The sequence below is a fragment of the Ceratotherium simum genome, chromosome 9, assembly GCF_057802395.1.
Source record: "Ceratotherium simum simum isolate JZ-2026a chromosome 9, ASM5780239v1, whole genome shotgun sequence".
NCBI lineage: Eukaryota > Metazoa > Chordata > Mammalia > Perissodactyla > Rhinocerotidae > Ceratotherium > Ceratotherium simum.
In genome coordinates this window covers 77339897-77363609 of record NC_141908.1, presented here as the reverse complement: position 1 = coordinate 77363609, position 23713 = coordinate 77339897, and the positions used below count along the sequence as shown (strand labels likewise).

The window sequence follows — 23713 nt, the reverse complement described above, 5'->3', positions numbered from 1 at the left end:
AAAAAAAAAATTAAAAATTAAAAAATTAAAGAAAAATGGCCAACTCTTAAAATACAACATTTTGTACTTAAATCATCAAGCATTTATAAAAAACGAATATAAAGAAAAGCTGGTCTTACTTTGAATGTGATGTTGTTCCACAATGAGTCTCTGTTCCTTGCTTCTCCCATTCTGGAGCTTCAAATATAAAGAATAAGGTCACACTCCCTGTGAGTTTTTCAGAGGCACATCATATTACACCTCTTTAAATATCTCAACAGGATTCTTACCCAGGAAAAAACAAAAATACCGCATTCACAGTTAAATTATCTAAAGAAGAAGAGCAAGCGCCATTAACTCCATAAATCCCATACTCTATAGCCAAAGAACAAGGCAACTCTTCTTTTTAAAAAACGAAAATACAATGAACATGTAAATAAGCTAAACTAGCACATTAGAATGTTTCAGAACAGCTCTGTAAAGTTGGACATTACGCTGGGTTGCTGTCATGGCTCCAAGTTAGGTCGAGCTGAGGGAACATGCGACTGACAGGCAACCTGGTCCTTTAACACAGAGGCACGTGGGTGTGCTTGAGAGTGAGAGCTCTAGCCAGACAAACCTGGCCGTGAATCCTGACTCTGCCACTTACTAGCTATGCAAGTTATTTAACCTCTATATGTCAGTTTCTTTATCTTCAAAATGAAGATAATCATAGTACCTACCTTGCAAATTTTTGTGAAGATTAAATGTCCACAAAGCAGTCAGCACAGTGCCCAGCACATGGAAGTGCTTCATGAATGTCCAAATTGTTTTCCCACAATTGCCTAACTACACCCAAGCCACATATGGCTTGGTTTTGGATAATCGGCTACCACGTCTGAGGGCTAGAGTGGGGTTAATCAGAGAATGAAAGATGGAACCAACCCTTTCTCTTCTCAGATGACAGGTCCTGTGTAAGGTACACATACCACACACTGTCAACCATCTGATACGCTCAGCTTTCAAATGACAGTTCTCCTCTGAAGCTATCCTAGCCAAAAGAGAGAAGTACACTATTCATTAAGCTGTGTCTGTAGCTAAGTCTGGGTGTCTAAATTAAAGAAAAACAGGTAAGTTGCTTTTACCATTAATCATCAGTGACTTAGCCAGAGGCTGATGATATTAGGCAGAATTTGGAACCCCACATGGGTGTGCATTATTCACTTTTACAAACTATTAAAGAGATATAACATTAAATCAAAGCTAGATTTAAAAACCATTATATTGTAGTCATACAACTTTTTTATTCTATAATGTTAGTATCCATGTCATTTAATGCCACTGTAATTTTTAAAGCACTGTTGCAGCGTTGTATGAGTTAACATCCAGATATTCAGCTCCTATATCTTGTAAGAAATTCACTGAATTCATATGCCACAGTGCCTACTTACTAAATGAATCAATGATCAGGGTCACAGAGTAACATAGCAAATTTAAGAAGAAATTTACACACAAAGCATGTGGGTTCCCAATAGGCTACATCGACAGTGAATACAATTACTTTCATTAACAAAATAGAAAGACAGTAGTAAAAATATGGCAGGCTTTTAACAAGAATGACAGTATAATTTGTATTAGATAGGCAACAGCAGAGAAAGCTCAGAAAACCCAGATCTGAATTCTAAATCAGTTTTGTCTCATGATTTGGTATCACAGACATTCAGAAGGACAACAGAAAGCATATTTGATTCTTGAAAAAATGACAGATATATTTATGGCAGGACTAGTATGTAGTTTATTAAACACACCACAGTGTAGAGGAAGGAGCATGGACTGGGCCCAGCTATGGCAGTAGTTAGAGGTGGGTAATCACTAAATGTTCTCTAGGCCTGGGCCGGCCCCGTGGCTTAGCGGTTAAGTGCGTGCGCTTCCCTGCTGGCGGCCCGGGTTCGGATCCCAGGCGCGCACTGAGGCACCGCTTCTCCGGCCATGCTGGGGCCGCGTCCCACATACAGCAGCTAGAAGGATGTGCAACTATGACATACAACTATCTACTGGGGCTTTGGGGGAAAAAAAATAAAAAGTAAAATGTTCTTTAGGCCTAAATTTCCTTATTTGCTCAACTAGGGGGTTAGACAATATAATTCTTAATATCCATTTTAGCTGTGAAATTCTATTTCTCAATGGGATCTCTTACAGCTCATATTCTCCATGAAACTGTTTATATTACAGGAGTAGTTAATGTTTTCATCACGACTTTTATGAAAGTGTTTATAATTGAACCATGAAATTGCACTGTGGTCTAAGTCCTCACTACAAGTGCCACATATCTTTTTATGGGGATTAGGATGAGATTATACTAAGATTAACTTCTCAAGATAAAAAATTAACCAAAAGAACAATTCTGATGATACCCTGCACCATCTACTAACACAACAATCAGAAATGACTGTGTGATATTTAAGTTCACAAATCAATCACTCAATAACACAAACCTTTTGGTGAAATCGTTAAAATAACCTCAATAAAAAGCAAATGCACAGAGAGGTAAATACAAGGACATTTATTTTGAAGCATTATTTGTATTAACAAAAGATTGGAAACAATCTAAATGTACATACACAAGGGCTAAACACGTTGTACATATCTAGAAAATGGAAACATGTTTCACTATTAAAAATAATGATTAAAGAGAGGCAGAGTCCCATATGATTCATATGGAACAATTCCCACGAACTCTCAGATCAGGACAGTGGTCACAATCTGCTACCATTTGTACAAAAGATAAAAACAAAAATGAAATATGATATATGCATAGTCTATCTCTGGATGGTTGGAGAAGAAAATGGTTAACAACAGCTGCCTCTGGGGAAAGGAACTGGGTAGGAGGAAGCATACTTTAAAGATTATTTTAGTCCATTTTGAATTTTTTGTCCATGGGCATGTCCTACATATTTTTATTTAAAAAGCTAAATTTTCAAAGGAACAAATGAACAATGAAAAAAATGTTCAACTGAATATGTAGGTACACAAATAAACACACATAGAAAAAAGAATGGAAGGGAATAACCAAGATAACACCAATGGTTGTCTTTAGGTAGTAGGACAGAGGTGATTTATTTTCCTTTTATATTTTTCTGTATTTTCCAAATAATCTCAATGAACACATATTAGCTTTGTAATCATAAGAAGTTATACATATTTTAAAAACAAATGCACATTTCTATCACAATTTTTCTTAGATATTAAATAAAGTACATGCTGTGAGAATATGTATATTTTTATCCAAGTCCTGAAACTGTTTCACGCTGGGACTCCATACATTGCTCCACTCACCCTTAAGTTATATGAAGGATCCTTAAGACTCAAGTTTGGAAGAGATGCCTGGAGAGCATTTACATAACTTGTTCCCGCTCCTCGAGCTAGAAGAGAGGTACCGAGTTACGATTTACAAATTATTATCAAGTGAATCTTCAATAACGGCTCAATCCAAGATCAATCATCATCTTTCCAAATACCCTAAACTTTCCAGCCACCTTACTGAATTCAAAATATCAGATCAGATGACTCTTCCACCAATGTCATTAAGAATGGACTAAAGGCCGGCCCGGTGGTGTAGCGGTTAAGTGTGCGAGCTCTGCTTTGCGGGCCGGGGTTTGCAGGTTCGGATCCCGGGTGCGCACTGACGCACCACTTGTCAGGCCATGCTGTGGCGGCGTCCCATATAAAGTAGAGGAAGATGGGCACGGATGTTAGCCCAGGGCCAGTCTTCCTCAGCAAAAAGAGGAGGATTGGCATGGATGTTAGCTCAGGGCTGAGCTTCCGCACACACAAAAAAAAAAAAACAAATGGACTAAAGGGAGGCCAGCCCCGTGGCGCAGCGGTTAAGTTCACACGTTTCACTTTAGCGGCCCGGGGTTCGCTGGTTCAGATCCTGGGCGTGGACCTACTCACTGCTCATCAAGCCATGCTGAGGTGGCGTTCCACATAGAAGAGCTACAACTTTACAACTATGATACACAACTATGTACTGGGGCTTTGGGGAGAAAAAGAAAAAAGAGGAAGATTGGCAACAGATGTTAGCGCAGGGCCAATCTTCCTCAAAAAAAAAAAAAAAAAGAATGGACTAGAAATGCCAGTCCTATTCTTGACCTTTTATCAGTCATTTAGGAGGGAAGGGGGGTTGTGTGTAGATCACTGGGTATTGGCTATGCCCTTCAGGCTGTGACTCTATGGTGGCAATGGACTGCTAGCGGAGCTCACGCTGAGGCTGAGTCTAAAAGACAATGGGGGAAGGGTGGTGTGAGAGAGAAGACCTGTGGTAGTCTGGTCCCCTTTATGGTGGGAGGGGTTAGCAGCAAAAAAGGTGCCCATTCCATGAGGAGGTTTTGTGAAAGTCAGGACATGTGCAGGACAACTATGGATCCCAGTGACAGGATACCACCCAGGGTTGGATAGTGGTCAGGCCAAACACTGGAGCAAGACAGCAGGGCTCAGCATAAACTCAAAAGCCCTGAACGTCCACAGCGCCGCCAGCCTATGCAGAAAATGTGGGTGCAGACTCTTTCTTGAAGACCGGAATATTAAGAACTGCTTCGTGGCATTTTGCAGAGCTGTGACTCTGTGGTCATGGGCGTGGGGTGATGAAGTCAGTAGATCTGGGATATGAAGTATATAAAGGGATATGATCTCCAGCCACAGGCTAGTAGGGGCTGTGGACACTCAGGTTCTGTTCCATCCACCCACCCAAAAGATGAATCTTCACTAACCAAACCTACTATGCCCAGGTACTTTCCCTTGTCCACTGAGAGGCCCAAATTCTGCTTACCAGACTGCTTGTATTTCTGGATTTTTGTCTTCAGGTCTATTCTGTGGATGTTCTTCAGGCATTTTTCTAATAAATCCAACTGATCTGGAGCAAGCAGATTTAGTTTCTCCAATTCAATCACAAGATCCAAGAAACTCTAAGAGAGCCACCAACGAGAAACAAAGGTCAGCAGGGCTGACTGTTAAGCCCCAAACGCAAACCTCAGGCCATGTGATTTACAACAGCAAGAAAATGTGACAAGAAGAGCCCTCTGTGACCTTCAGTGATCCCAAACCAGACCTCTCTGTTTCATACTCCCTCCAAGGCCAGGAGCAAATGACACTCCTGCATTTTACTCAGCAAAGAGGTGGTGGCAAGTCTTTTGGGGGCCACGCTGTACCTAGGTTGGGGAGAGACACATGGGCCACTCAGTGTCATCGAGGAGTACTGTGAGAGGGCAGGCCTAAAAACGAAGGCCAGGCTGGCGTCATACTGAGAAACCCTAAGGGCTTTCCTGTAAAAGGAAGAGAGAAGGTAGCTGGGGGGAAGTTTTCACTAGAAAAATCCCAATGATACGGTTTTGAAGTTCCTAATATACTTTCATCAATGCTGGACATTCCAATTCCTTCTGACTCAGGTGGTATCAGGCTGCAAAATTACAAGGTTAGGGCATTTTGCTACTCATTTACCCTGGACCACAGGGATTGTGAAAGAACTATATTTCAGAAACAGACAATGCTTTCGGTTTTACTTCCCTTCTGTTGGTTACTGAAGTGCTATCTTTATTTTTAAAAATAATAATCATAATTAAATCCATATAAATGATTGGGAGATAAGTTGATTAGGGGAAACCAAAAAAGTTCTATTTTTGTCGTTTTCCTTCCCATTTTGCATTGATAGCACACAGTCACTCTATGTTCCCAGATTTCAGAAACTACAATCATTGAGGAACATGAGGAAATTCTCAAGCAATGACTTAGAGTCCTCAGAGGCAGGTCCTTCAAGGGCATATTGTCATATACTGGAGACCCAGGCTCCTCCTGGCTGGTCCTTAGGTCAGCAGGACTATACAGAGCCAGCCGGAAGTTAAACACTTTTCCAGCCATCACAACATCCCTGAGCTCTTCGCCCCTACCTGGTTTTCAACCCCAAATCTCTACTTTGGCCATTCCCCGGATAGATCAGTCACAAGGACCATCCCCAACCCATCTCCACAGGCAGCCTAATGACTCCTCACTGACCTGGAGCTAGCTGAGAAGAGAGGCAGGAGGAGAGCAAAGCAAGAGTGGACTGGCACTTCCCACCCGTTTCTCCTCAGCACGAGCAGACTCCCGCGTGCTGGGACGGTTAGGGACTCCCTAACCCTCCCAGATGATCTGTCAACCCCGGGAGAGAAACTGATGGATAAGCCAGGCCTAAGAAGTTTACACAAATAAAGGATAAAATACAAGGATGAAAGAAACACCCAAGGCCACATCAGAAGATATCACCCTATTTCCTCTCAACTCATAAACCAATTCCCTTCCCATCAATGTTATATGAAAAAACCCATCCTCTTCTCCCTTTCCGCCTTCACCCCAGCCTGGGTCTCCCTGCTCCAGTGCCCGCTTCCCTCTCTTCACACCGTGGAGAGCATCCCCTAGCTTCTCAGAGGCTCTTGGGAACATGAACCAAGAAGAAGATAACTCACCTTGTCCTTGGCTATCCTGCCTCGGCCCATATAATCCCTCATGAGGAAAATTAATGAGGACACATCAGATTTATCCAAATCCTCACCAATCTCCGTCATCAGCACCCTGTAAACCAGAGAAGTTTCTTTAGTAAATTCAGATACAGTGCTAGTGAGAACACCAAGAGCCTACACTTCCCCTATGCCAATAACTGGTTAAAAGACTAGTTCTTGCCCCCATTGGAATGTGCCCCCCCAAAACAGAAAGCCTAGATCACCAGGAAGAGATCTTAAGAGAACTCAAAGAGGAAATTCACACTTCCCCCAGTTTTCAACAAGAGATAGTACCTCTTTCCAACTAACTGCTCTGAAAACAACTCAGAGAATAAAAACTTCCCTAAAGAATCCCCTAGCTCCCCCAGAAGTGACGACGAATAAATGAAGAACCTAAATGACTAAGATGAAAGGCAGAAATAGAATTCAAGGTGACCTTGTCTTTTCTGTTAACAAGCTCCCAGGTGATGCTGAGCCTGTTGATCCAGGGAACATACTTTGAGTTGAAAGATTCTAAAGCCAAGTAACGCTCAGGATCCCCTGGCCCACGCCCGAACTCAATGGGTAAAAGGCCTCTAGGTCCTGGGGACTGTGACCATAGATGTCTCGGTCTAGAAAGCCCCTCCTGACTCTGTCACTTCTGCTCCAGTTGGCGCTACCATCACGCTTCTTCGGGACTCCCAGGACATCCCCTGGTTAGCAGTTACCTTGACATTGTCCTCACTGTTTAGAAGGTCGTTTTCCCAGTTAGACTCTCAGATTCTCGAGAATGCAAGGGTCTTGGTTCATTTTGCTCTAGTGCTTACCAAACACCTGGCATGTGTCGACCCACAACAAAGCCCACTGAACAGATGAACCAACAAATCTAGCCCTCTCCTCCCACTGCTCTGCCTCTCTGCTCAGAGACCCTGAAGAACTGCCTCCACTCACCAGAGCAAGGAAACAGGAAGTGGAGAGAGAGCCCTAACCCATTCCCTCAAATCCAGTCTGGGCCTCCCAACAAGTCTTAGGAACATTGTTGACATTATATGATGGTAGGAGAGGTGAAGATGATCGAGTATAACAACAATACTAAACCCTTGCATTTGTAGAGTGCTTCATAGTTTTAGAAAGGACTTCACATACTGGACTCGCACAATTGATCCTCACCAACAGACTTGTGAAATCAGGTAGTATTATTCTTAGCCTTACAAGTAGGAAAACAAAGGCCCACCCAACGTTAGTGGCCGGCTCAGTAACTGATAGTTCTGGGGCTGGAAACAGACCTTCAGACCTCAAGTCTCAGACGCTTTCCAGGCCCACACTGCTTTCAACTCTCTTTAATATAGTTTTTAATAATACAGATCATCTCCAAATACACATTATTGATATAAGTAAAGGCTGGTCATCTGGAGAAAAAGGAATTGCTAATTTAAGGTTACAAGTTCTCTTCATTTCCCCAGAAACGAAGCCTGTCCAGTGGTTTCCATGCTCCCCTAAACCACCAAGATGGTACTGTGTGAACAGGAGGAAGGAACAACTCAAGGCTGTCTGAACTAAAGGGGGCTAGGGGTTGTTAAGTGAAGAGGTGTTCCATTTGTGCTCCCAGAGCCTCTGGGAGCAGGGACCTCACAGAAACTCATAGAAATAGAGCCCACCCCACTAACTGCTCAGCAGAGGACAGATTCAGGAGGGATCACAGAGTTCTACAGACATCAGGAAGATCACTATCAGACTTGTTATTTCCTTTCTCATAGCAGAAACCGCCAGGGGTCTGACATCACAGAAGATCAAGCTAGCAGGGACCACTGTGGATCTCACAGTCAGAGGCTGGCAAGAACGATTAGCTCTTAGTCGTTCCTCTCTCTCTCCGTCAGGCAAACACACACCATCCAGCCCATCCACTTTCATTACGATCTTCTACCCAATTACGAGAAGCAAACACAGTCTAAGAATTCAAGGAGTTCAAAGGAATGAAGTAACATCGTATGGCAGCTGGATCAGCAGACAGAGAAAATAATGAGGCTGCTTTTCTTACTGTCCTTGTTTCTATGGTTCAGGAGCCTAGACCACTTCTCTCCCTCCCACCAGTCCAGCCTCAGGAGGCTGATGAATTACCTATAGTCCGAAACAAGCCGAGGGTGCCTGAGCAGGTGGGCCTCCACCGCCGTTTTGTCCATCTTCAAGATCCGCTTGAGCAAGTCAAACCGCTTAACTCTGTAGAGCAGCTCAGCCAAGCCGACAACAGACAGCTTTCCTCTCTCGCTTAAAATATCTAGAAGATCCCTGACATTAAGCGGAGCCCCATCTTCAGCAACATCCCGGCACAAAAAAAGAAGCATCTCCTTCTCCTCGTCGTCAAGTGCCTCTTCGACCTGATGGATGACCTCAGCAGACATCCTGATTTTTATGGATGGACAGTGGACAATCCTGACGTCATTCCAAAGAACTGTAGTAACAAAACTCCAGCCTGGTCAACAGAAGGCCTTGAGGCTACTGACTTCATTTCTGATGGTTTTCTTCATTTCTTTCAGAATCCTTTCCGATGGGGGAGTTCTGTGGTTAAAAGGGAATTTTTAAAAATCCTCTTATCAAAGTACCTTATGGCTAAAATTCGAAGGCTCTTTCTTTCTTGCTGTTCTCTCTGACCTAGCAGATTACATTCATATTGTTAAGTCTACAGAAAGGGATCCTCAGCAGACAAAGCAACTGATCCAAAACACAAGAGACAAAGACAATAACCTACTTTTAAAGAAAATAAAACGAGAAGAAAATTATTCCAAAAAATCCCACATTCTTCATCAGACTTTACAGAACGGAAAGTAAGGTCAGGGGAAACCAAAGTCAGGGTTAATGACTAAGTGGCAAATCAATGACCCTTGTGGGAGGAAGAGGAAAATCCCAATGACTCAGCCAGTGAACAAACGAGAGACACTGTTGTCATAGTGGCTAACACCACTTTAGGGAACCTCTCCCAGGCAGGCTTGAAAAAATATTGGTCTTGGCAAAAGGGACCCTCTGTAGGGTTTCAAAAATGATGGGAGAAAAGAGGTTTCTGTCCCTACTCCAGCCCTTTTTCCAGTTGTTCTCCTATTCACACCTATAAGCAGATACCCCTGCTGCCATCCTCCCAAAGTCCCAGGCCTTTTCATAGCTTCATCATGAATTAGGACCTGCCACCACAGCTGAACAAGGTCTTGTCAAGTTTTGATCACCTCTTCAGGGAGGTGACTGGGAGCCCTGACTCTCAATACTGCTATAGGGCAGCAGTTATCACCCGAGTCCCTGATGGTGTCAGTGGAAGGAAGGCAGTGGAACAGAAGATCCAGGAAAAGATCCCACTCCTGGGGTGGGACTTGGGTGGGAGTGGTGGAGAGGTCATGCCATGGATGTATTCTTAATTTCTTCCATTGGAACTTAACCTATTTTCTTTCAAAATTTAAGTTGCAAATGGCAGTTACTATCTAGTCTAAAGTTTCATAGCTATGTTTTATGTTAAGTAAGTTTTTGTGTTCTGGGAGAGTACCTTGTCTGTTTGTATCAGAAAATAATTCAAGTTAAAAAAAGCTAATCTTAGCAAAAAATAATTGGAAACAACCCAAATGCAAGTTGCTAACTATTGCCACATATTTATGGATGTTAGCTCAGGGCCACTCTTCCTCAGCAAAAAGAGGAGGATTGGCATGGATGTTAGCTCAGGGCTGATCTTCCTCACACACACACACACACAAAAAATCTCCTGTGATTGACCAATGTAAGAGAGAAAAAGTCAGCTGCTGTGGTTGGAATAGGAGGTCCTGGAGGGGAGGGGCAGGGTTAGGGTCCAAATAATCACTACTGTGTTGGAGTTTCCTTTAAACCCAAACCAAGAAATTAACATAAAGATTACTCTGAGACTAGGGAAGCCCACAAGGTCTTCAGCGGCAAGCTCAAAACCACCCCATAAGTCCACTTGCACAACCCAGGGCACGTGAGACTCATTCCACTGGAGGTCAGCTCATGCTTAAAAATTACCATGCACAGAAATAAAAATCACCCTGACGGTAGACAAAACAAAGAAAATTCACATCCTAGGAACCTACATCTGAAAGAGCTGAAAATAAGTATCTTAAAACATTCAAGGGGCCAGCCCGGTGGCATAGCAGTTAAATTCACACATTCCTCCTCGGAGGGGTTCGCGGGTTTGGTTCCTGGGCGCTGACCTACTCACTGCTCATCAAGCCATGCTGAGGCAGTGTCCCACATAGAAGAACTAGAAGGACCTACAACTAGGATATACAACTGTGTACTGGGGCTTTGGGAGGAAAAAAGAAAAAGAGGAAGATTGGCAACAGATGTTGAAACCGAGGATGAAGGAGTTCAAGTTTCCCTGGATTAGGATGAAACCGTGCCTGCGCCTACAAGATTAACCTGGAAAACAAAGTCACTAAAGTCTCTGAGCTTGCCTTGCAGAACAGCAGGAGGACCGCTGATGGAGAGCAGCCTGCTGACAGCCCTCCGCCTGACTAAGCCTGACTAAGCCTGACTAAGCCTGACTAAGCATCTCGCAGGAGCACTAAGCAGTTGCCCCTGCGCAGAACACTCTTTGAACTTCAGCCCCCAAGGCCACACGCTCCCCTCCCGGTCTTATTCTCACAATGTGCTTTGGAAAAACGCTTAGAACTGCACAGAGGCACGCTACTCTGTGACTGGTAGAAAGAATAACCTGTCCTCCGCCCGAAATGTTCCTCCTGTCCCAGACAAAGAAGTAACTGAGGTTCGCTTTGATTCCTCAGGAATGCCGCCTTCAGCAGATCTGCTAAGGAGAAGCGCCCAACGTTCCGAGCTCTCCATCACCTGACATTTCTGAGCCCCTCCCCAACCCCGCTGCCTGATATAAGTCCTTTCCAAACCAGTTCCCCTTTAGGATGGGTTTGATATGCGAGCTTATCCCTTGTTACAGTTCTTTCTCCACCACCGCCTGCTTGGCCTTTTGTCTTGCGGGGAGCAGATCGAGCTCTTGAGCAGTATCACCGTTAGCTCAGGGCCAATCTTCCTCAAAAAAAAAAAAAAACGACAACAAACGTTCCAGAAGAGAAGGGAAATTTCTGTAATGTAATAGGCCAAATCAATGGTTGTTAATCAAGGGCAGTCTGCCCCACATGTCTCAGAGGACATGTGACAATGTCTGGAGACGTTTTTTGGTCATCATAACCAGTGCCAAGATTGAGAAACCCTGCAGTAGATAATCTGAAAAAACTCTGGCTATAATACACACTGAGATGCTAAATAAAACATAAAAAATATTTGCTCAAATACACAGCTGAGCATGTAAGTAAGTAAAATTGTAGGGAGCCAAAAAGAAAAAAACAGCTAAAAACCAGTGACAGTTGTTTTAAGATTTACCATATATAATAGCATCAAAATAGATAATATGTAGGAATGAGTCTAACAAAAGATTCGCAAGACATTAACAGAAAAAAACAACTATAAACTACTATTGGAAAGACATTAATAAAGACCTAGATAAAAGGAGAGCTTTACCTTTTTCATGAATAGGGGGATTCAATGTAACAAAGATGTGAGTTCTCTAAAAAACTGACCTATGGATTAAAAGCAAGGGACTTATCTTATGAGACAGCAATTTATAAACAGTTAAATAGTAATCACAAGAAAAAGAGAAAAGCCCACAGCAAATATTATACCTAACAGGGACATGTTAGAAGCATTTCCTTAAAAAAATCAGGCTTGACATTTGAAAACAATAATCTGTATCACAGAATAGGAAAAAGTGCAGAACATCTAGTTAATGGTAAAATTTGTAATAAGATAATGACCAAAGCAGATAGATAGTTTCCAATCTCCTTCTCCCCCACAAATACACACACACATCCACATTCTCTCTCTCTCTCTCTCTAGTTCTCTCTCTAATGCTATTGCTTTGGAATCCACCACGTGATGTTTAATAGCATAATTACCTTTCTAATTATATTTGTTAGTAATACAAGTATCAGAATATGTTCCTTGACTGCATAATGATTGTGAAGCTACAGCAAGATAAGGGGCATCTATCTTAAGAGATTTTTTAAATGGTAATTCTTTCTTAATTTTGTTGCCAATTGTGATGAACCTCAGACTTATTTCTGTTATAGAGACCTCTTTACACATCAACATATTCTAAAAGTCTATATGCAAATATTTTTATGAAGTCAAATTTAATTTCTGGTTTATCCACATTGTTATTTTAGAGATGCTGTAACTTCATTTTAAAAATATTTCTTTAAATCAACTTTACTGAGGTACAGTTTACATATAATTAAATGCACCCATTTTAAGTATAAGGTTCAATCAATTTTGACAAATTTATATACCTATGTAGCCACCACCACAATCAAGATACAGAACATTTCCATGAACATAACAAGTTCTTATGCACCATTCCAGTAACCCCTGCTAACCCCAGTCCCAGGAAACATCTGATCTGCTCTCTGAAATAATACATTAGATTTGTCTTTTTTAGAATGTCATATAGGTGAAATCATATAGTATGTACTCTCTTGCATTTGGCTACTTTGGTTCAACATAATGATTTTGAGATTCACCCATGTCGTTGCACATATTAAGACTTCATTTCTTGGGCCGGCTCCGTGGCTTAGCGGTTAAGTGCGCGCGCTCTGATGCTGGCGGCCCGGGTTCGGATCCCGGGCGCGCCCCGAGGCACCACTTCTCCGTCCAACCCGGGGCCGAGTCCCACGTACAGCAACTAGAAGGATGCGGACCTATGACGTACAACTATCTACTGGGGCTTTGGGGGGAAAAAAATGAATAAATAAAATCTTTAAAAAAAAAAAAAAAAAGACTTCATTTCTTCTTCTTGCTAAGTGATGTTTTCATTGTATTACTTATACATTTGCCAGCTGATGGACATTGTTCGTTTTCAGTTTTTGCTATAATAAATGAAGCTGCTATGAATGCTAAAAAGAAAAAAAAAAAATCAGGCTTGAGACAAAGATGTGCATGATCATCCCTTCCATTCAGCATTGTCCTGGAGGACAGAACTAGACAGTAAAATAAGAAAAGACTTAACAGTAGAGTATAAGCATTGGAATCAAAGAAATAACTATCATTATTCACAGGCAACAAGATTTTCTACAAAGGGAACCCAAGAATATCAACAGACAAAATGCTACAATTAATAAGAGGTTAAGGTTTTGAGATATAGATCAATAAATAAAAGTCAATTACGTTTTTGTTTTTTTCTTTTTTGGTGAGGAAGATCAGCCCCATGCTAACATCTGCCAACCCTCCTCTTTTTTTTGCCGAGGAAGACCGGCCCTGGGCTAACATCCGTGCCCATCTTCCTCCACTTTGTATGGGATGCTGCCACAGCATGGCTTGCCAAGTGGTGCATCGGTGCGTGCCCAGGATCCGAAGCAGCGAACCCCGGGCCGCCACAGGGAGCGCGCGCACTTAACCACTTGCGCTACCAGGCCGGCCCCCTACATTTCTATACATTAACAATAAACAGGAAGAAAACATAAATTTCAAAAAGATACTATTTACAATAGCAACAAAATCTATAAGGTACATAGAATAAGTCTAACAAAAGACGCACAAGACATTTAAAGAAGAAATTATAAAACTTTATTGAAGACTTCAGTAAAGACAGATAACTGAAGAAACATACTATAATCACAGACAGGAGACTCAATATCATGAAGATATCAATTCTCAAATGAATTTATAAATTTAATATAAGTCCAATCAAAACCCCCCCAAAATTTGCACAGACCATGGCAAGCTGCCTTTAAATTTATATGAAAGAGGAGAAGGACCAAGAATAGCCAATACAAGTTTTAAGAAGAACAACCAGTTAGACAAGTTGCCTAACCAAGTATCAAGATTAAATACAAATGCATAGCAATTTGGCACAGGGATAGATAATAAAACAACCAATACACAGATGAGAGCTCAAAAATCAGTCCACACACAGATGATTGAGGTGGCCTTCAAATCAACAGAGAAAGGACACTAACGTCCAGAAATGGTGCTGAGACAACTGGTTATCTAAATATAACAGGGGTAAACTGAGATCCTTTCCTCACACCATATATGAGTCAATTCCACGCGTACCAAAGTCCCAGACATAAAATTCTAGAAGAAAATCTACAAGAATTTTATTATAACCTCCAAATACAAAAAGAATTCATGAGACAAAAAAAGCACACATCCTTTTAAAAATGGAAAAAAGATAAAGCACAGACTGAGAAGGCAAATGCATCATTTTTAGTTAACAAAGAATTAGTATCCAGAATATAGAAAGCATTTCTGTAAATCAGTAAGTGTAAGATAAGCAAACCAAGGGAAAAATAGGCAACAGGCAGTTCCCAGAAGAAACAACCCCAAATAGCCACTATATGAAAAGATGTTCGAACCACAACAGCAGTCAGAGAAATGCAAATTTAAACTACAACGAGATATTATTTCACATCAGTCAAATACTAACATCTGTCACCAAATGTCAGAGAAAATAAAGAGAAATATGAAATCTTATACGGTACTGGAGGAATTATAAATTAGTACAGCCACTTTGAAGAACAATTTGGCAACATCTGGTAAAGACGAAAACATACATTACTCCATGCCATGAAAATTTCATTCCTAAGTAAACATCCTTAAAAAACTCTTGAGACAGGTATACCAAGGCATACCAACGTATACCACATTCCCAGCAGCTGTGGATGTTACAGCAAAAAAAACAGAAACCATCTAAAAGTCTATCAATAAGAGACTAAATAAAATGTTAATAGTCCTTTAATGAAATATTACACAGCCCTGAAAATGAATGAACTAGAACTACATGAATCTCAAACAAACAAAAAACAAGAAATACATATATATATATTTGTTTTGTTCTGTTTTGTTTTGCTTTGGTGAGGAAGATTAGCCCTGAACTAACATCCATTGCCAATCCTCCTCTTTTTCCTGAGGACGACTGGCCCTGAGCTAACATCTGTGCCCATCTTCCTCTACTTTATACGTGGGACACCTGCCACAGCATGGCTTGACAAGCAGTGCATAGGTGCGCGCCCAGGATCCAAACCTATGAACCCTGGGGTGCCAAAGCAGAGTGCGTGAACTTAACCACTACACCACTGGGCTGGCCCCAACAACAAATATTTTTGCTGAGGCAAAAAGCAAATTGCTAAAGCATACATACTATATGATTAATTTACATTAAAATCCTAAATGTTAAAAATAATATCATACATTACTTAGGGATATATATATATTGTGTGCGCATAGTGAAAATATTAAAACATACATAATAATAATAAATACCGAATTCAGAAAAGTAGTTTCCATTACAGGATGAATGAAATGTGACTAGATAAAAATACAGACGGGAAATGACTGAATTTGTAATATTTTACTTCATAAGCTGGGCAGCAGCTATACAGACACTAAAAGAAACACACCTCATACCACATTCTCCGACCACAATACAATAAAATTAGAAAACAACAATAAACCAAAAGGAAACCCTCTAAGTTTTAAATTGAAAAATTAGTTTCTATCTCTTATGCACTCAGCCTTTACTAGTTAACACATACGGTATAAAGGAAATAGTGGTGTGGGGAAAAACCCCAAGCATGACATACAGAGACTATCTTATTGCATCCAAAATACTTTTTAGAGCTCCCTTGGTGTATATATAGACAAACCTTAGAACAAGAAAGCCTAGAGGCATCCCAAAGTTATCCTCAAAAAGAAGAGGTCACATTTTATTTAACATGATTTGAAAGAAGGGGTGGAGGACCCACAGAAGGGGTGGCAGGTGGAACAAGTTCTTCAGGGCTCTGTGAAAGGACGGTGCCATCTCTCACCAGCGCCCCTGCCTGAGCTGCCTCACTCAGCACCGCGCTCACCTCCTCTGGAGTCACCTGCCTCACCTCAGTCGGGTAAGGAACCAAGGGCTATCCAAGCCCACATCTTTTTCTTTCCTGCTTTCAAATACCCAGTCCTCCTGACTGACCAGTATTGTTAGTTTCATTGCACTCCACTGTTTCAGTTGTTCATCCTCCCTAGCCTGACGAAAGTGGCATCTGTGTTTTCTACAATTTTTAAGGAATTCCCCTTTTCTTTTCTCACAGGCAAATTCTAATCTGATGACTATGCCTCCCCCTCTTTTCCACAGCCACATAAAATCCGAATATTAAACTGCCCCTGGCCTCCACTAGCAGAGCAACTAAAACCTAACCCAAGATCAGTTTCAGTTTTATTTCTGGGTAGAAGTCTACCCCATCTGATGCTGCTGACTACCTCCTACTTGAAACCCCTCTCCTTTGGCTGACCTCACACCACGGTATCCTCCGCAGTCCCCCTCTAGCCCTCTCCCACTCCTCAGCACCCTCTTTCTGCACCTGCCCCTTCAGTGCTGCTGTGCCCTAGCATCCATCCCTCACCTGACTCCTCCTCTGGCCTTTCTGTCCCCGCTGCCAGTGGCCTCACCCTCTCCAAATCCATCTCCTATCAGAATGACTTTCTGAAGTTCACGCTTGAACCAAGTTCACTTTCCTAATTCAAACTTTCCAATGATTCCTCATCTCCCATTGCAGGCTCCAATTTTCTTTGCATTCAAGGCCCCTTGTGGTCCAGCGCCTCCCCTTGTCTCTCATTAACACACACCACGCACATTCGGCTTCAACCAAACCTCAAGGAGTTCTTTCCCATGCCTCTGTGCCTTTGCCTGGATTACCCTCCTCCACTTACCTGCCTAGCAAAACCCTTCTTTGCTTTCAGGGCCAGCTGAAGCCTCTCCTACTGTGTAAAGCTTTCCTGCGAAGAGCCCACACAGACTTGGTCACTAACTCCTCTGTACTACCACCGTACTACGTACATACCTCCCTGGCACCCAGCATTGGTCCCAATAGGTGACAGTAAAACTTGGTTAACTTTAGTCAGGCCTCTCAGTTTTTCTCACGGAATGTCAACTTTGCCTCCAACCCCTCTGGTATCCAAAGCATAACGTTCTCTGTAGTCAATAGCATGGCAGCCAGCATAACTGGTTCCCATCATACCTTAACCTGTCCAAGAACATACTTAATATTCCATTCTTTGTACGGCTTCTCTACCTGAAGCAAGGTCATGTCCACTGAGCCACAGTAGGAAAGCAAATGTAATTTCCCAGCAACACCACAAAACTGGGTGGCAATGGGTGCCAGCCCCATGGCATAGTGGTTAACTTCCACGCGTTCTGCTTTGGTGGCCCGGGTTCACGGGTTTGGATCCTGGGCGTGGACCTACACCACTTGTCAGCTACACTGTGGCAATGACCCACATATAAAGTAGAGAAAGACTGGCACAGATGTTAGCTCAGGGCTAATCTTCCTCAGCACAAAACAACAAAACAAACAAACAAAAAACTGGGCAGCAATGGAGGGAAGCCTGCCTTGCCAGCTCTAGAAAGCAGCATGCAAACCTGGAACTTACAGGTGTCTGGGAATCCCCACTGAGATACGAGCATGAAGCCCCGGAAAGAGTAACCCGGAAGTTTCTGAAAGGATAAAGGAGAAGGGGTTACATGATCCTGGACAAAAGAGAATGTGGCCATGTCACAGGAGTTCAGTGCATTCATCCTGAACATAACAATCTACTTCTTCCATTTGTGTACAGAACCTGTCAATGCGGGCTGTGTATGTAACAATTCAAGCAGCTAATATAATGAACCCATCTTTCTTCCTCCAACTGTAGGCATTTTAAACCTAAGACAGTGCATGAAATGCCATTTTGCACCACTCTAAATATTTAAAATGAGGTGTGTCATAATAGATCATTATTAGGTTCCTGACTTCTGGAATACTGCAGATACATACTCAAACACAGCCTAGAAGACCGTGGACTCCGGCTGAAGCATAAACATGTTCCCAAGCACAATAACCAATCTGGCAATATCTGGTACAGATGAAAACATCCATTATTCCATGACATGACCAGACATCCCCTGGCCTTCTAGCAAAAGGTACATCTTTATCCTTTACACTATCACAATTTCTAAAATTCTAAGATTTATCTGTCAGACGTTTCATTTTTGCCAAACCTCCAGGCCAGTCCTCTGTGTGTAGTATAATTCTCCTAGGACGGACTCAAAAGCCTAAAATTTAAAGTTTTTTTCCTCAAATAGGACAGTCCTCTGACATCCTCGAAATTACTAATACTTTGTATAAGATGGTATAAGTTTAATGCACAACTAATCTTCCATAAGCTACTGCTGTATTCACTCATGTTCTTGAGAAAAAGCCAGAGGACAATGAGAGGTATTCACAGCTTTCATCAATTTCCTATGAGGCTTTGATTTCCTTGGCAAAAAAAAAAAAAAATAGCAACAGGCTAACCTGTCTGAATTTAAGCAAGATTCCAAATTTTAATTCATCAGCAAAGTCTAAATTCAGAGACCAGATCTCAATTCCCAGTAGTCCAAGAGAGGGCTATGGCTTAGCCTCATTTCTTTTTCAGTATCTGAACCATTTGATGTCACCTTTAGAGGAACTGGATGTTTATCATCATGCACCAGCAGTCAGGAAGATACATTCCTTCTCCTCGAGGTTTTCTTCAAAGCAATCAAAAGGGGCTCAAGAAACAACCCTATCTGTCCCAGAGAATAGCCTACTACCAGTTATGCCACACTCAAATAAAGAATAAAGAATTTAGCAGACATCTCTGAAGCCCATCTATACAAGCCTGGCTTGAATTAAACCCTCAACCTAGCAGGGATATTTGCTTAGTTTATACAACGGATTCACTTGTAACCAAAGGGCCAAGGTTGGCCCATCGGGAGATAGCCATGTTCAAATTCAGAAGTTGTGCATAATACGAGGGATATAAAGCTCTTAAATTCCTTTTATATACCATCCCTTTTTCTTTTTCTTTTTCTTTTTTTTTTTTTTTGGTGAGGAAGATCAGCCCTGAGCTAACATCCACGCCAATCCTCCTCTTTTTGCTGAGGAAGACTGGCCCTGGGCTAACATCTGTGCCCATCTTCCTCCACTTTATATGGGACACCACCACAGCATGGCCTGGCAATTGGTGCATCGGTGCGCACCCGGGATCCGAATCCGGGCCCACTAGCAGCGGAGTGTGCGCACTTAACCGCTATGCCATGGGGACGGCCCATGCCATTCTTTTTTCTAATTATAAAAAGACTACCTGCATGCTGCAGGAAAATGGAGAATGAAGAAGAAAGTAAAAATTCCGTTTGCTTCAGTACCATCACCATCTCTGGCATCTATTTACCTGTTCCCAGCTTCTGATCTCCTGCCTGGTTCCTCTTTCTAAGTTCCTTGACATTCCTGGGGACAACCCAGGGGGAAGGAGCAGACTCAGTGAAATGCTGAATGAAGGGATTAACTAACTGTTTTATTCAACTCTGCATCAAGCTTTGGTAATACTTACAGGGCATCTGGTTCATTCACCAGATAGTATTCTAGCAAGATCTGTCACGTGCCTACTCTTTAAAACAAAGATCACTGACTTCAGAAACTATTTTTGAAAGCTTCAAGTAAAGCCTCCCCACAAAAAAGATAAATAAGCCAAAGGGAAGATCCAAAAGTTGTTCAAGAAAAAAACTCAGGAAATTCACAAGTAGATAAGGAAGCTTTGCTTCCCACTTGTAAAATCAGGTGACAGAAGGAAGCCATTACCCTGGGAAACATTTTAAACCTTGGAGCAAGTAGGTACAAGAAGATTTTTCAATTACATTGAAAAACTGAGATATATAGATTTTGATATAAATAACAATGGGCTCATTTCTCCAATTGAAGAGTTCACTACAGAAGACAAACCATTTTCAATACGCAGATAAATGTGGTATCAAATTGGTGGAGCTTAGTTCTTTCCTAAGTACTGAATTACCAAAGATGACAACCCAATATCTAAAATAAGAGGAAAATAACAAAGAAGCTGTTTGTTTTGCACAAAAACTTAAATGGCCAAATAGAGACAAGGTGGCTAAAAGCAGAGACCATCAGAGGAACATAAATAGGGAACAAGGTGCAAAGTGTGGGAAAGGAAGCCATTTCACCTGGAAAGAAAAGATTCAAGAATATATACGTATGTATATTCATTCATTCATTCATATGTGCATGGAGCCAAAGAAGGAATTATTTCTCTAAACCCAGAACTGAGGAGGGAGAAAAAACATTCTAGGCATCAGAACAAGCAGATGAATGAGATGTAAATTGTGGATACACACATTCTTAAAAACAAGAAAACTGGTCATTAGAAGGAAAAAATCTTTCATTAGAAACACTGATGCCAGAGGGGAGTGAAATTACATGTGAGAAAAGCAGAGACACTAAGGGAAAAAAAACAGCAGTTCTGAAATATAATTGGAGAAACAGCATCATACAAAATAAGAAAAAAAAAAGAGCAAAATATTTTTAAAAACACTTAAAAGATTGTATTTGAGTGCGCAAAGGTCTGAAAAAGACACTGCACTGCAATCTTTGGTTATCTCAGGGAATGGACTCCCGGGGGCTTTCTCTACTTTGCATATATTTTAACCCAGATAATTATAATACAACTTGACTGAAAAGTTTGTGAAGAAAAAGAATTACCATACAGAGCGTTAATCCTATGCTGAAGTGCAAAGACAGCCAGTGAGCAGGTGACAGGACAGGGTAGAGGAAGGGACCCCACGTAGGCGGCGCGGGTTGTGAAGTCTTCCTAGAGGTGACAGGAGCTGACTATAAAGGAGAAACAGGCCATTGCAGTAATAACCGTGTTCTTACCTCACTCGTTTATGGTAAGGAGATCAGAGTGAGTACACGCTGCCCTCTCCGACCTGTCACTACTTCCCCAACCTGGCCCAACCGGCTTCCTGCTGTCCAGGCTGCCCGAATACAAGTTCGCTGCGTGGGTAACTTGTCTCCCCCAAGCACCCCGCGAGCTTCCGGGGCGGGAACCAAGGTGGGCTCCGTCTCTCCGACCCGGCACGCGGAACTCGGCCCGGCCCAGAGGCGCTTCAGAAATGTTGGCAGGACTGGACTGAATTAAAGGAAAGGAGGCATTTCCGTCCACTAATTAGCCTTTCGGCCCTACGAGGATAAAGAGCCATACGGAGTCCGTCCCCGAGGTTTAGAAAGCGACATCCTGGCGACTCGGAGTGCCGTGGTGAGTCCACAGGAGGCTGCAGGGCCGAGGGCAGGAGCCTCAGTGCTTCTCCGCCGGGACGGGGGACAGGGCGGCGCCGGCACAGGCGCGGTCGAGAAGGGGGCGGGCAGAGCGCTGGGATACTCACGCCCGGGCAGGCCCGGCTCCGCCCGCTGGATCTCGGCCGGACACGATCGGACCTGCCGCTGCGGAACCCCGGGTGGAGATACTCCGGGCGGGACGCGGCGGGCATCAAGGCGTGGCCTCCCGGCAGGCGTCCGGGAACCTCTGCCAGCTGAGCCCCTGTGCTGCTCCTCCTCCTCCAGGCAGCCCGCCCGGAACACGCCGCCCACACAAGACTTCAGGCTCGAGAACCCTCCGTGCCCGCACGTCTCCCCGAATAAACTCGGCGCTGTGGGGGCAAAGGGCCCACGTGGCGCCCCGGGGAATTCCGTGCGGCGGCCGAGACCGAGAGGGCGCCGCCGCCGTGCCCACCACTCCACCCCCCGAGAGCCAGGGCGTGACAGCTTCCAACAGACGCCCTGCCACCTCTCAAAAAACGGCCGGCGACGACCCTCCCAACCCCTGCCGCACCGGACTCCCGGGGGGCGGGAGGCAGGGGCGCCCAGCCCCGCGGACCTGCAGGGGGATTCACCTTCGAGGGCGGGTGCAAGACAGTGCGAGAGGATTAAAGAAGTGCCGGTGTCAGTCATAAACAGATGCAAGACAGGGGTCGTTAGAAAACGCAGGACATCCAGCGCAGAAGCTATGAGTAAAACAAGGGTTAACATAAAAAATGAAAACGGTGTGACAAACACACTGAAAACTTCCTTCCAAACCCGAGGTTTTTCTGGGGGGCACTGAGCCAAGTTCTTTGTTCCTACGGTGTTTTTTGTAAGACTGTTTAGAGGGAAAATACCGAACATTCTGTTCCTCTCGTCTGCAGTTTCTTATCTAGAGCAGGTCAAGGCCGCTCTAGGCTCGGTTTTAGATTGTCCGGGCTTTTATTTCGGACATGTCCGAAATGCTGTCCCTTCTGGCACCACTTCTCCTGGGACAAAGTTCAAAAGTCAACAAACGAAAATATCGGAGAGCCCTGGCGTCGCCGAACTTACTTCCTGTTCCCTTCAATCAACACAGTACTGGCCCCATTTCAATGGCCTTTGTTCTATGGCACTGCACACTGCACAGTAAATATTTTAAAAAAGCACACGCCCTTCCGTCAGATCGGGACTGCATCAAGCAAGAACAACCTGAAATCATCTTCCCTTCCCGGTCGTTTTGAAGGGGGAAAAGAGCGGGGCAGAAACAGGTTTATTACAAGGCTTTACAAAAATCTTAGCCAAGCGTTCCGAACGCTGCAAGGCAAGCTTTCCTGGCAATTGGCCGAAACATGTATGCCTGCTTTGAGAAGTAGCCGCCCTGCGCCACCCGGCCGGGCGACCGCGAGCGCCGAGTCCCGCAGGCCGGCTGCCCCGAGCGACCTGCCCAGCCTTCTGAGCAGCCACCCCCGGGACTGAGCGACCCGACGGTGGCCTCAGTGACAGGACGCGGCCCCGCCCCTGGCCTGCTCCCGCCTCTGCGGCTAGAGTCGGCCCAGGGCTGTGCGGTCCGCGTCCCCGCGGCCTCGGGCGGCCCCCGACAGTCGGCGGGCGGGGGAGGGAACCCCGAGGCCGACTCCACAGACTGAGTCACCCCGCGCGGCCCGCGCCCCCGCCCGCACCCCCGCCGGCCGGCTCCGCGAGGAGCGCGCAGGCCGGACGCCCACCGCGGCGCGGGTCCCGGCCCCCGCGCTCGGGAGCGGCGGGCCGCACGGCACTTACCGTCCTGCCCGCGGCGGGACGCTCCTCCCGGCTTCCCCCCGCGGAGCTCGCAGAGCGCGGGCAAGATGGAGGCGAGAAACCGAAACCCGGAGGCGGACGTGGCGCTCGCCGGCCCGGCCTCCCCGCCTCGCTCGCCCTCGCGGACTTCTCTCAACTTTGACCCCACAAAAGTCGCGCGGCCCGACATTCGCCGCGGTCGGCCCAGAGACCCCGGCACCAGCCCCCAACGAGTCCCTGGCATTGAAAGGCCCGGCTGGTCCAGCAGCTGTTTCCTGTTGTGGCGGATGTGCCTCC

At 44.1% G+C, this 23713-nt stretch overlaps 1 protein-coding gene across 6 annotated transcripts in view; it reads right to left on the bottom strand.

Moving 5' to 3' along the window:
* The window catches only part of CFLAR (CASP8 and FADD like apoptosis regulator), a 44424-nt gene extending 20949 nt beyond the window's left edge, over window positions 1–23475 (bottom strand). For 2 of the 6 annotated variants that reach the window (XM_087435591.1, XM_087435592.1), the window contains exons 1-5: window positions 8586–9021; window positions 6456–6561; window positions 4787–4922; window positions 3295–3380; window positions 120–177 (exon numbers count right to left, since the gene is read on the bottom strand). In XM_087435591.1, coding sequence (XP_087291717.1) covers window positions 120–177; window positions 3295–3380; window positions 4787–4922; window positions 6456–6561; window positions 8586–8866 — 667 coding nt within the window. In that variant the 5' untranslated portion in view covers window positions 8867–9021. Of the gene's footprint in view, window positions 1–119; window positions 178–903; window positions 1010–3294; window positions 3381–4786; window positions 4923–6455; window positions 6562–8585; window positions 9024–21061; window positions 21213–23419 lie in introns of those variants that run through there. The other 4 variants (XM_087435596.1, XM_087435593.1, XM_087435594.1 and 1 more) reach the window with 4 other exon arrangements.
* Between the last annotated feature and the right edge of the window lie 238 nt (window positions 23476–23713).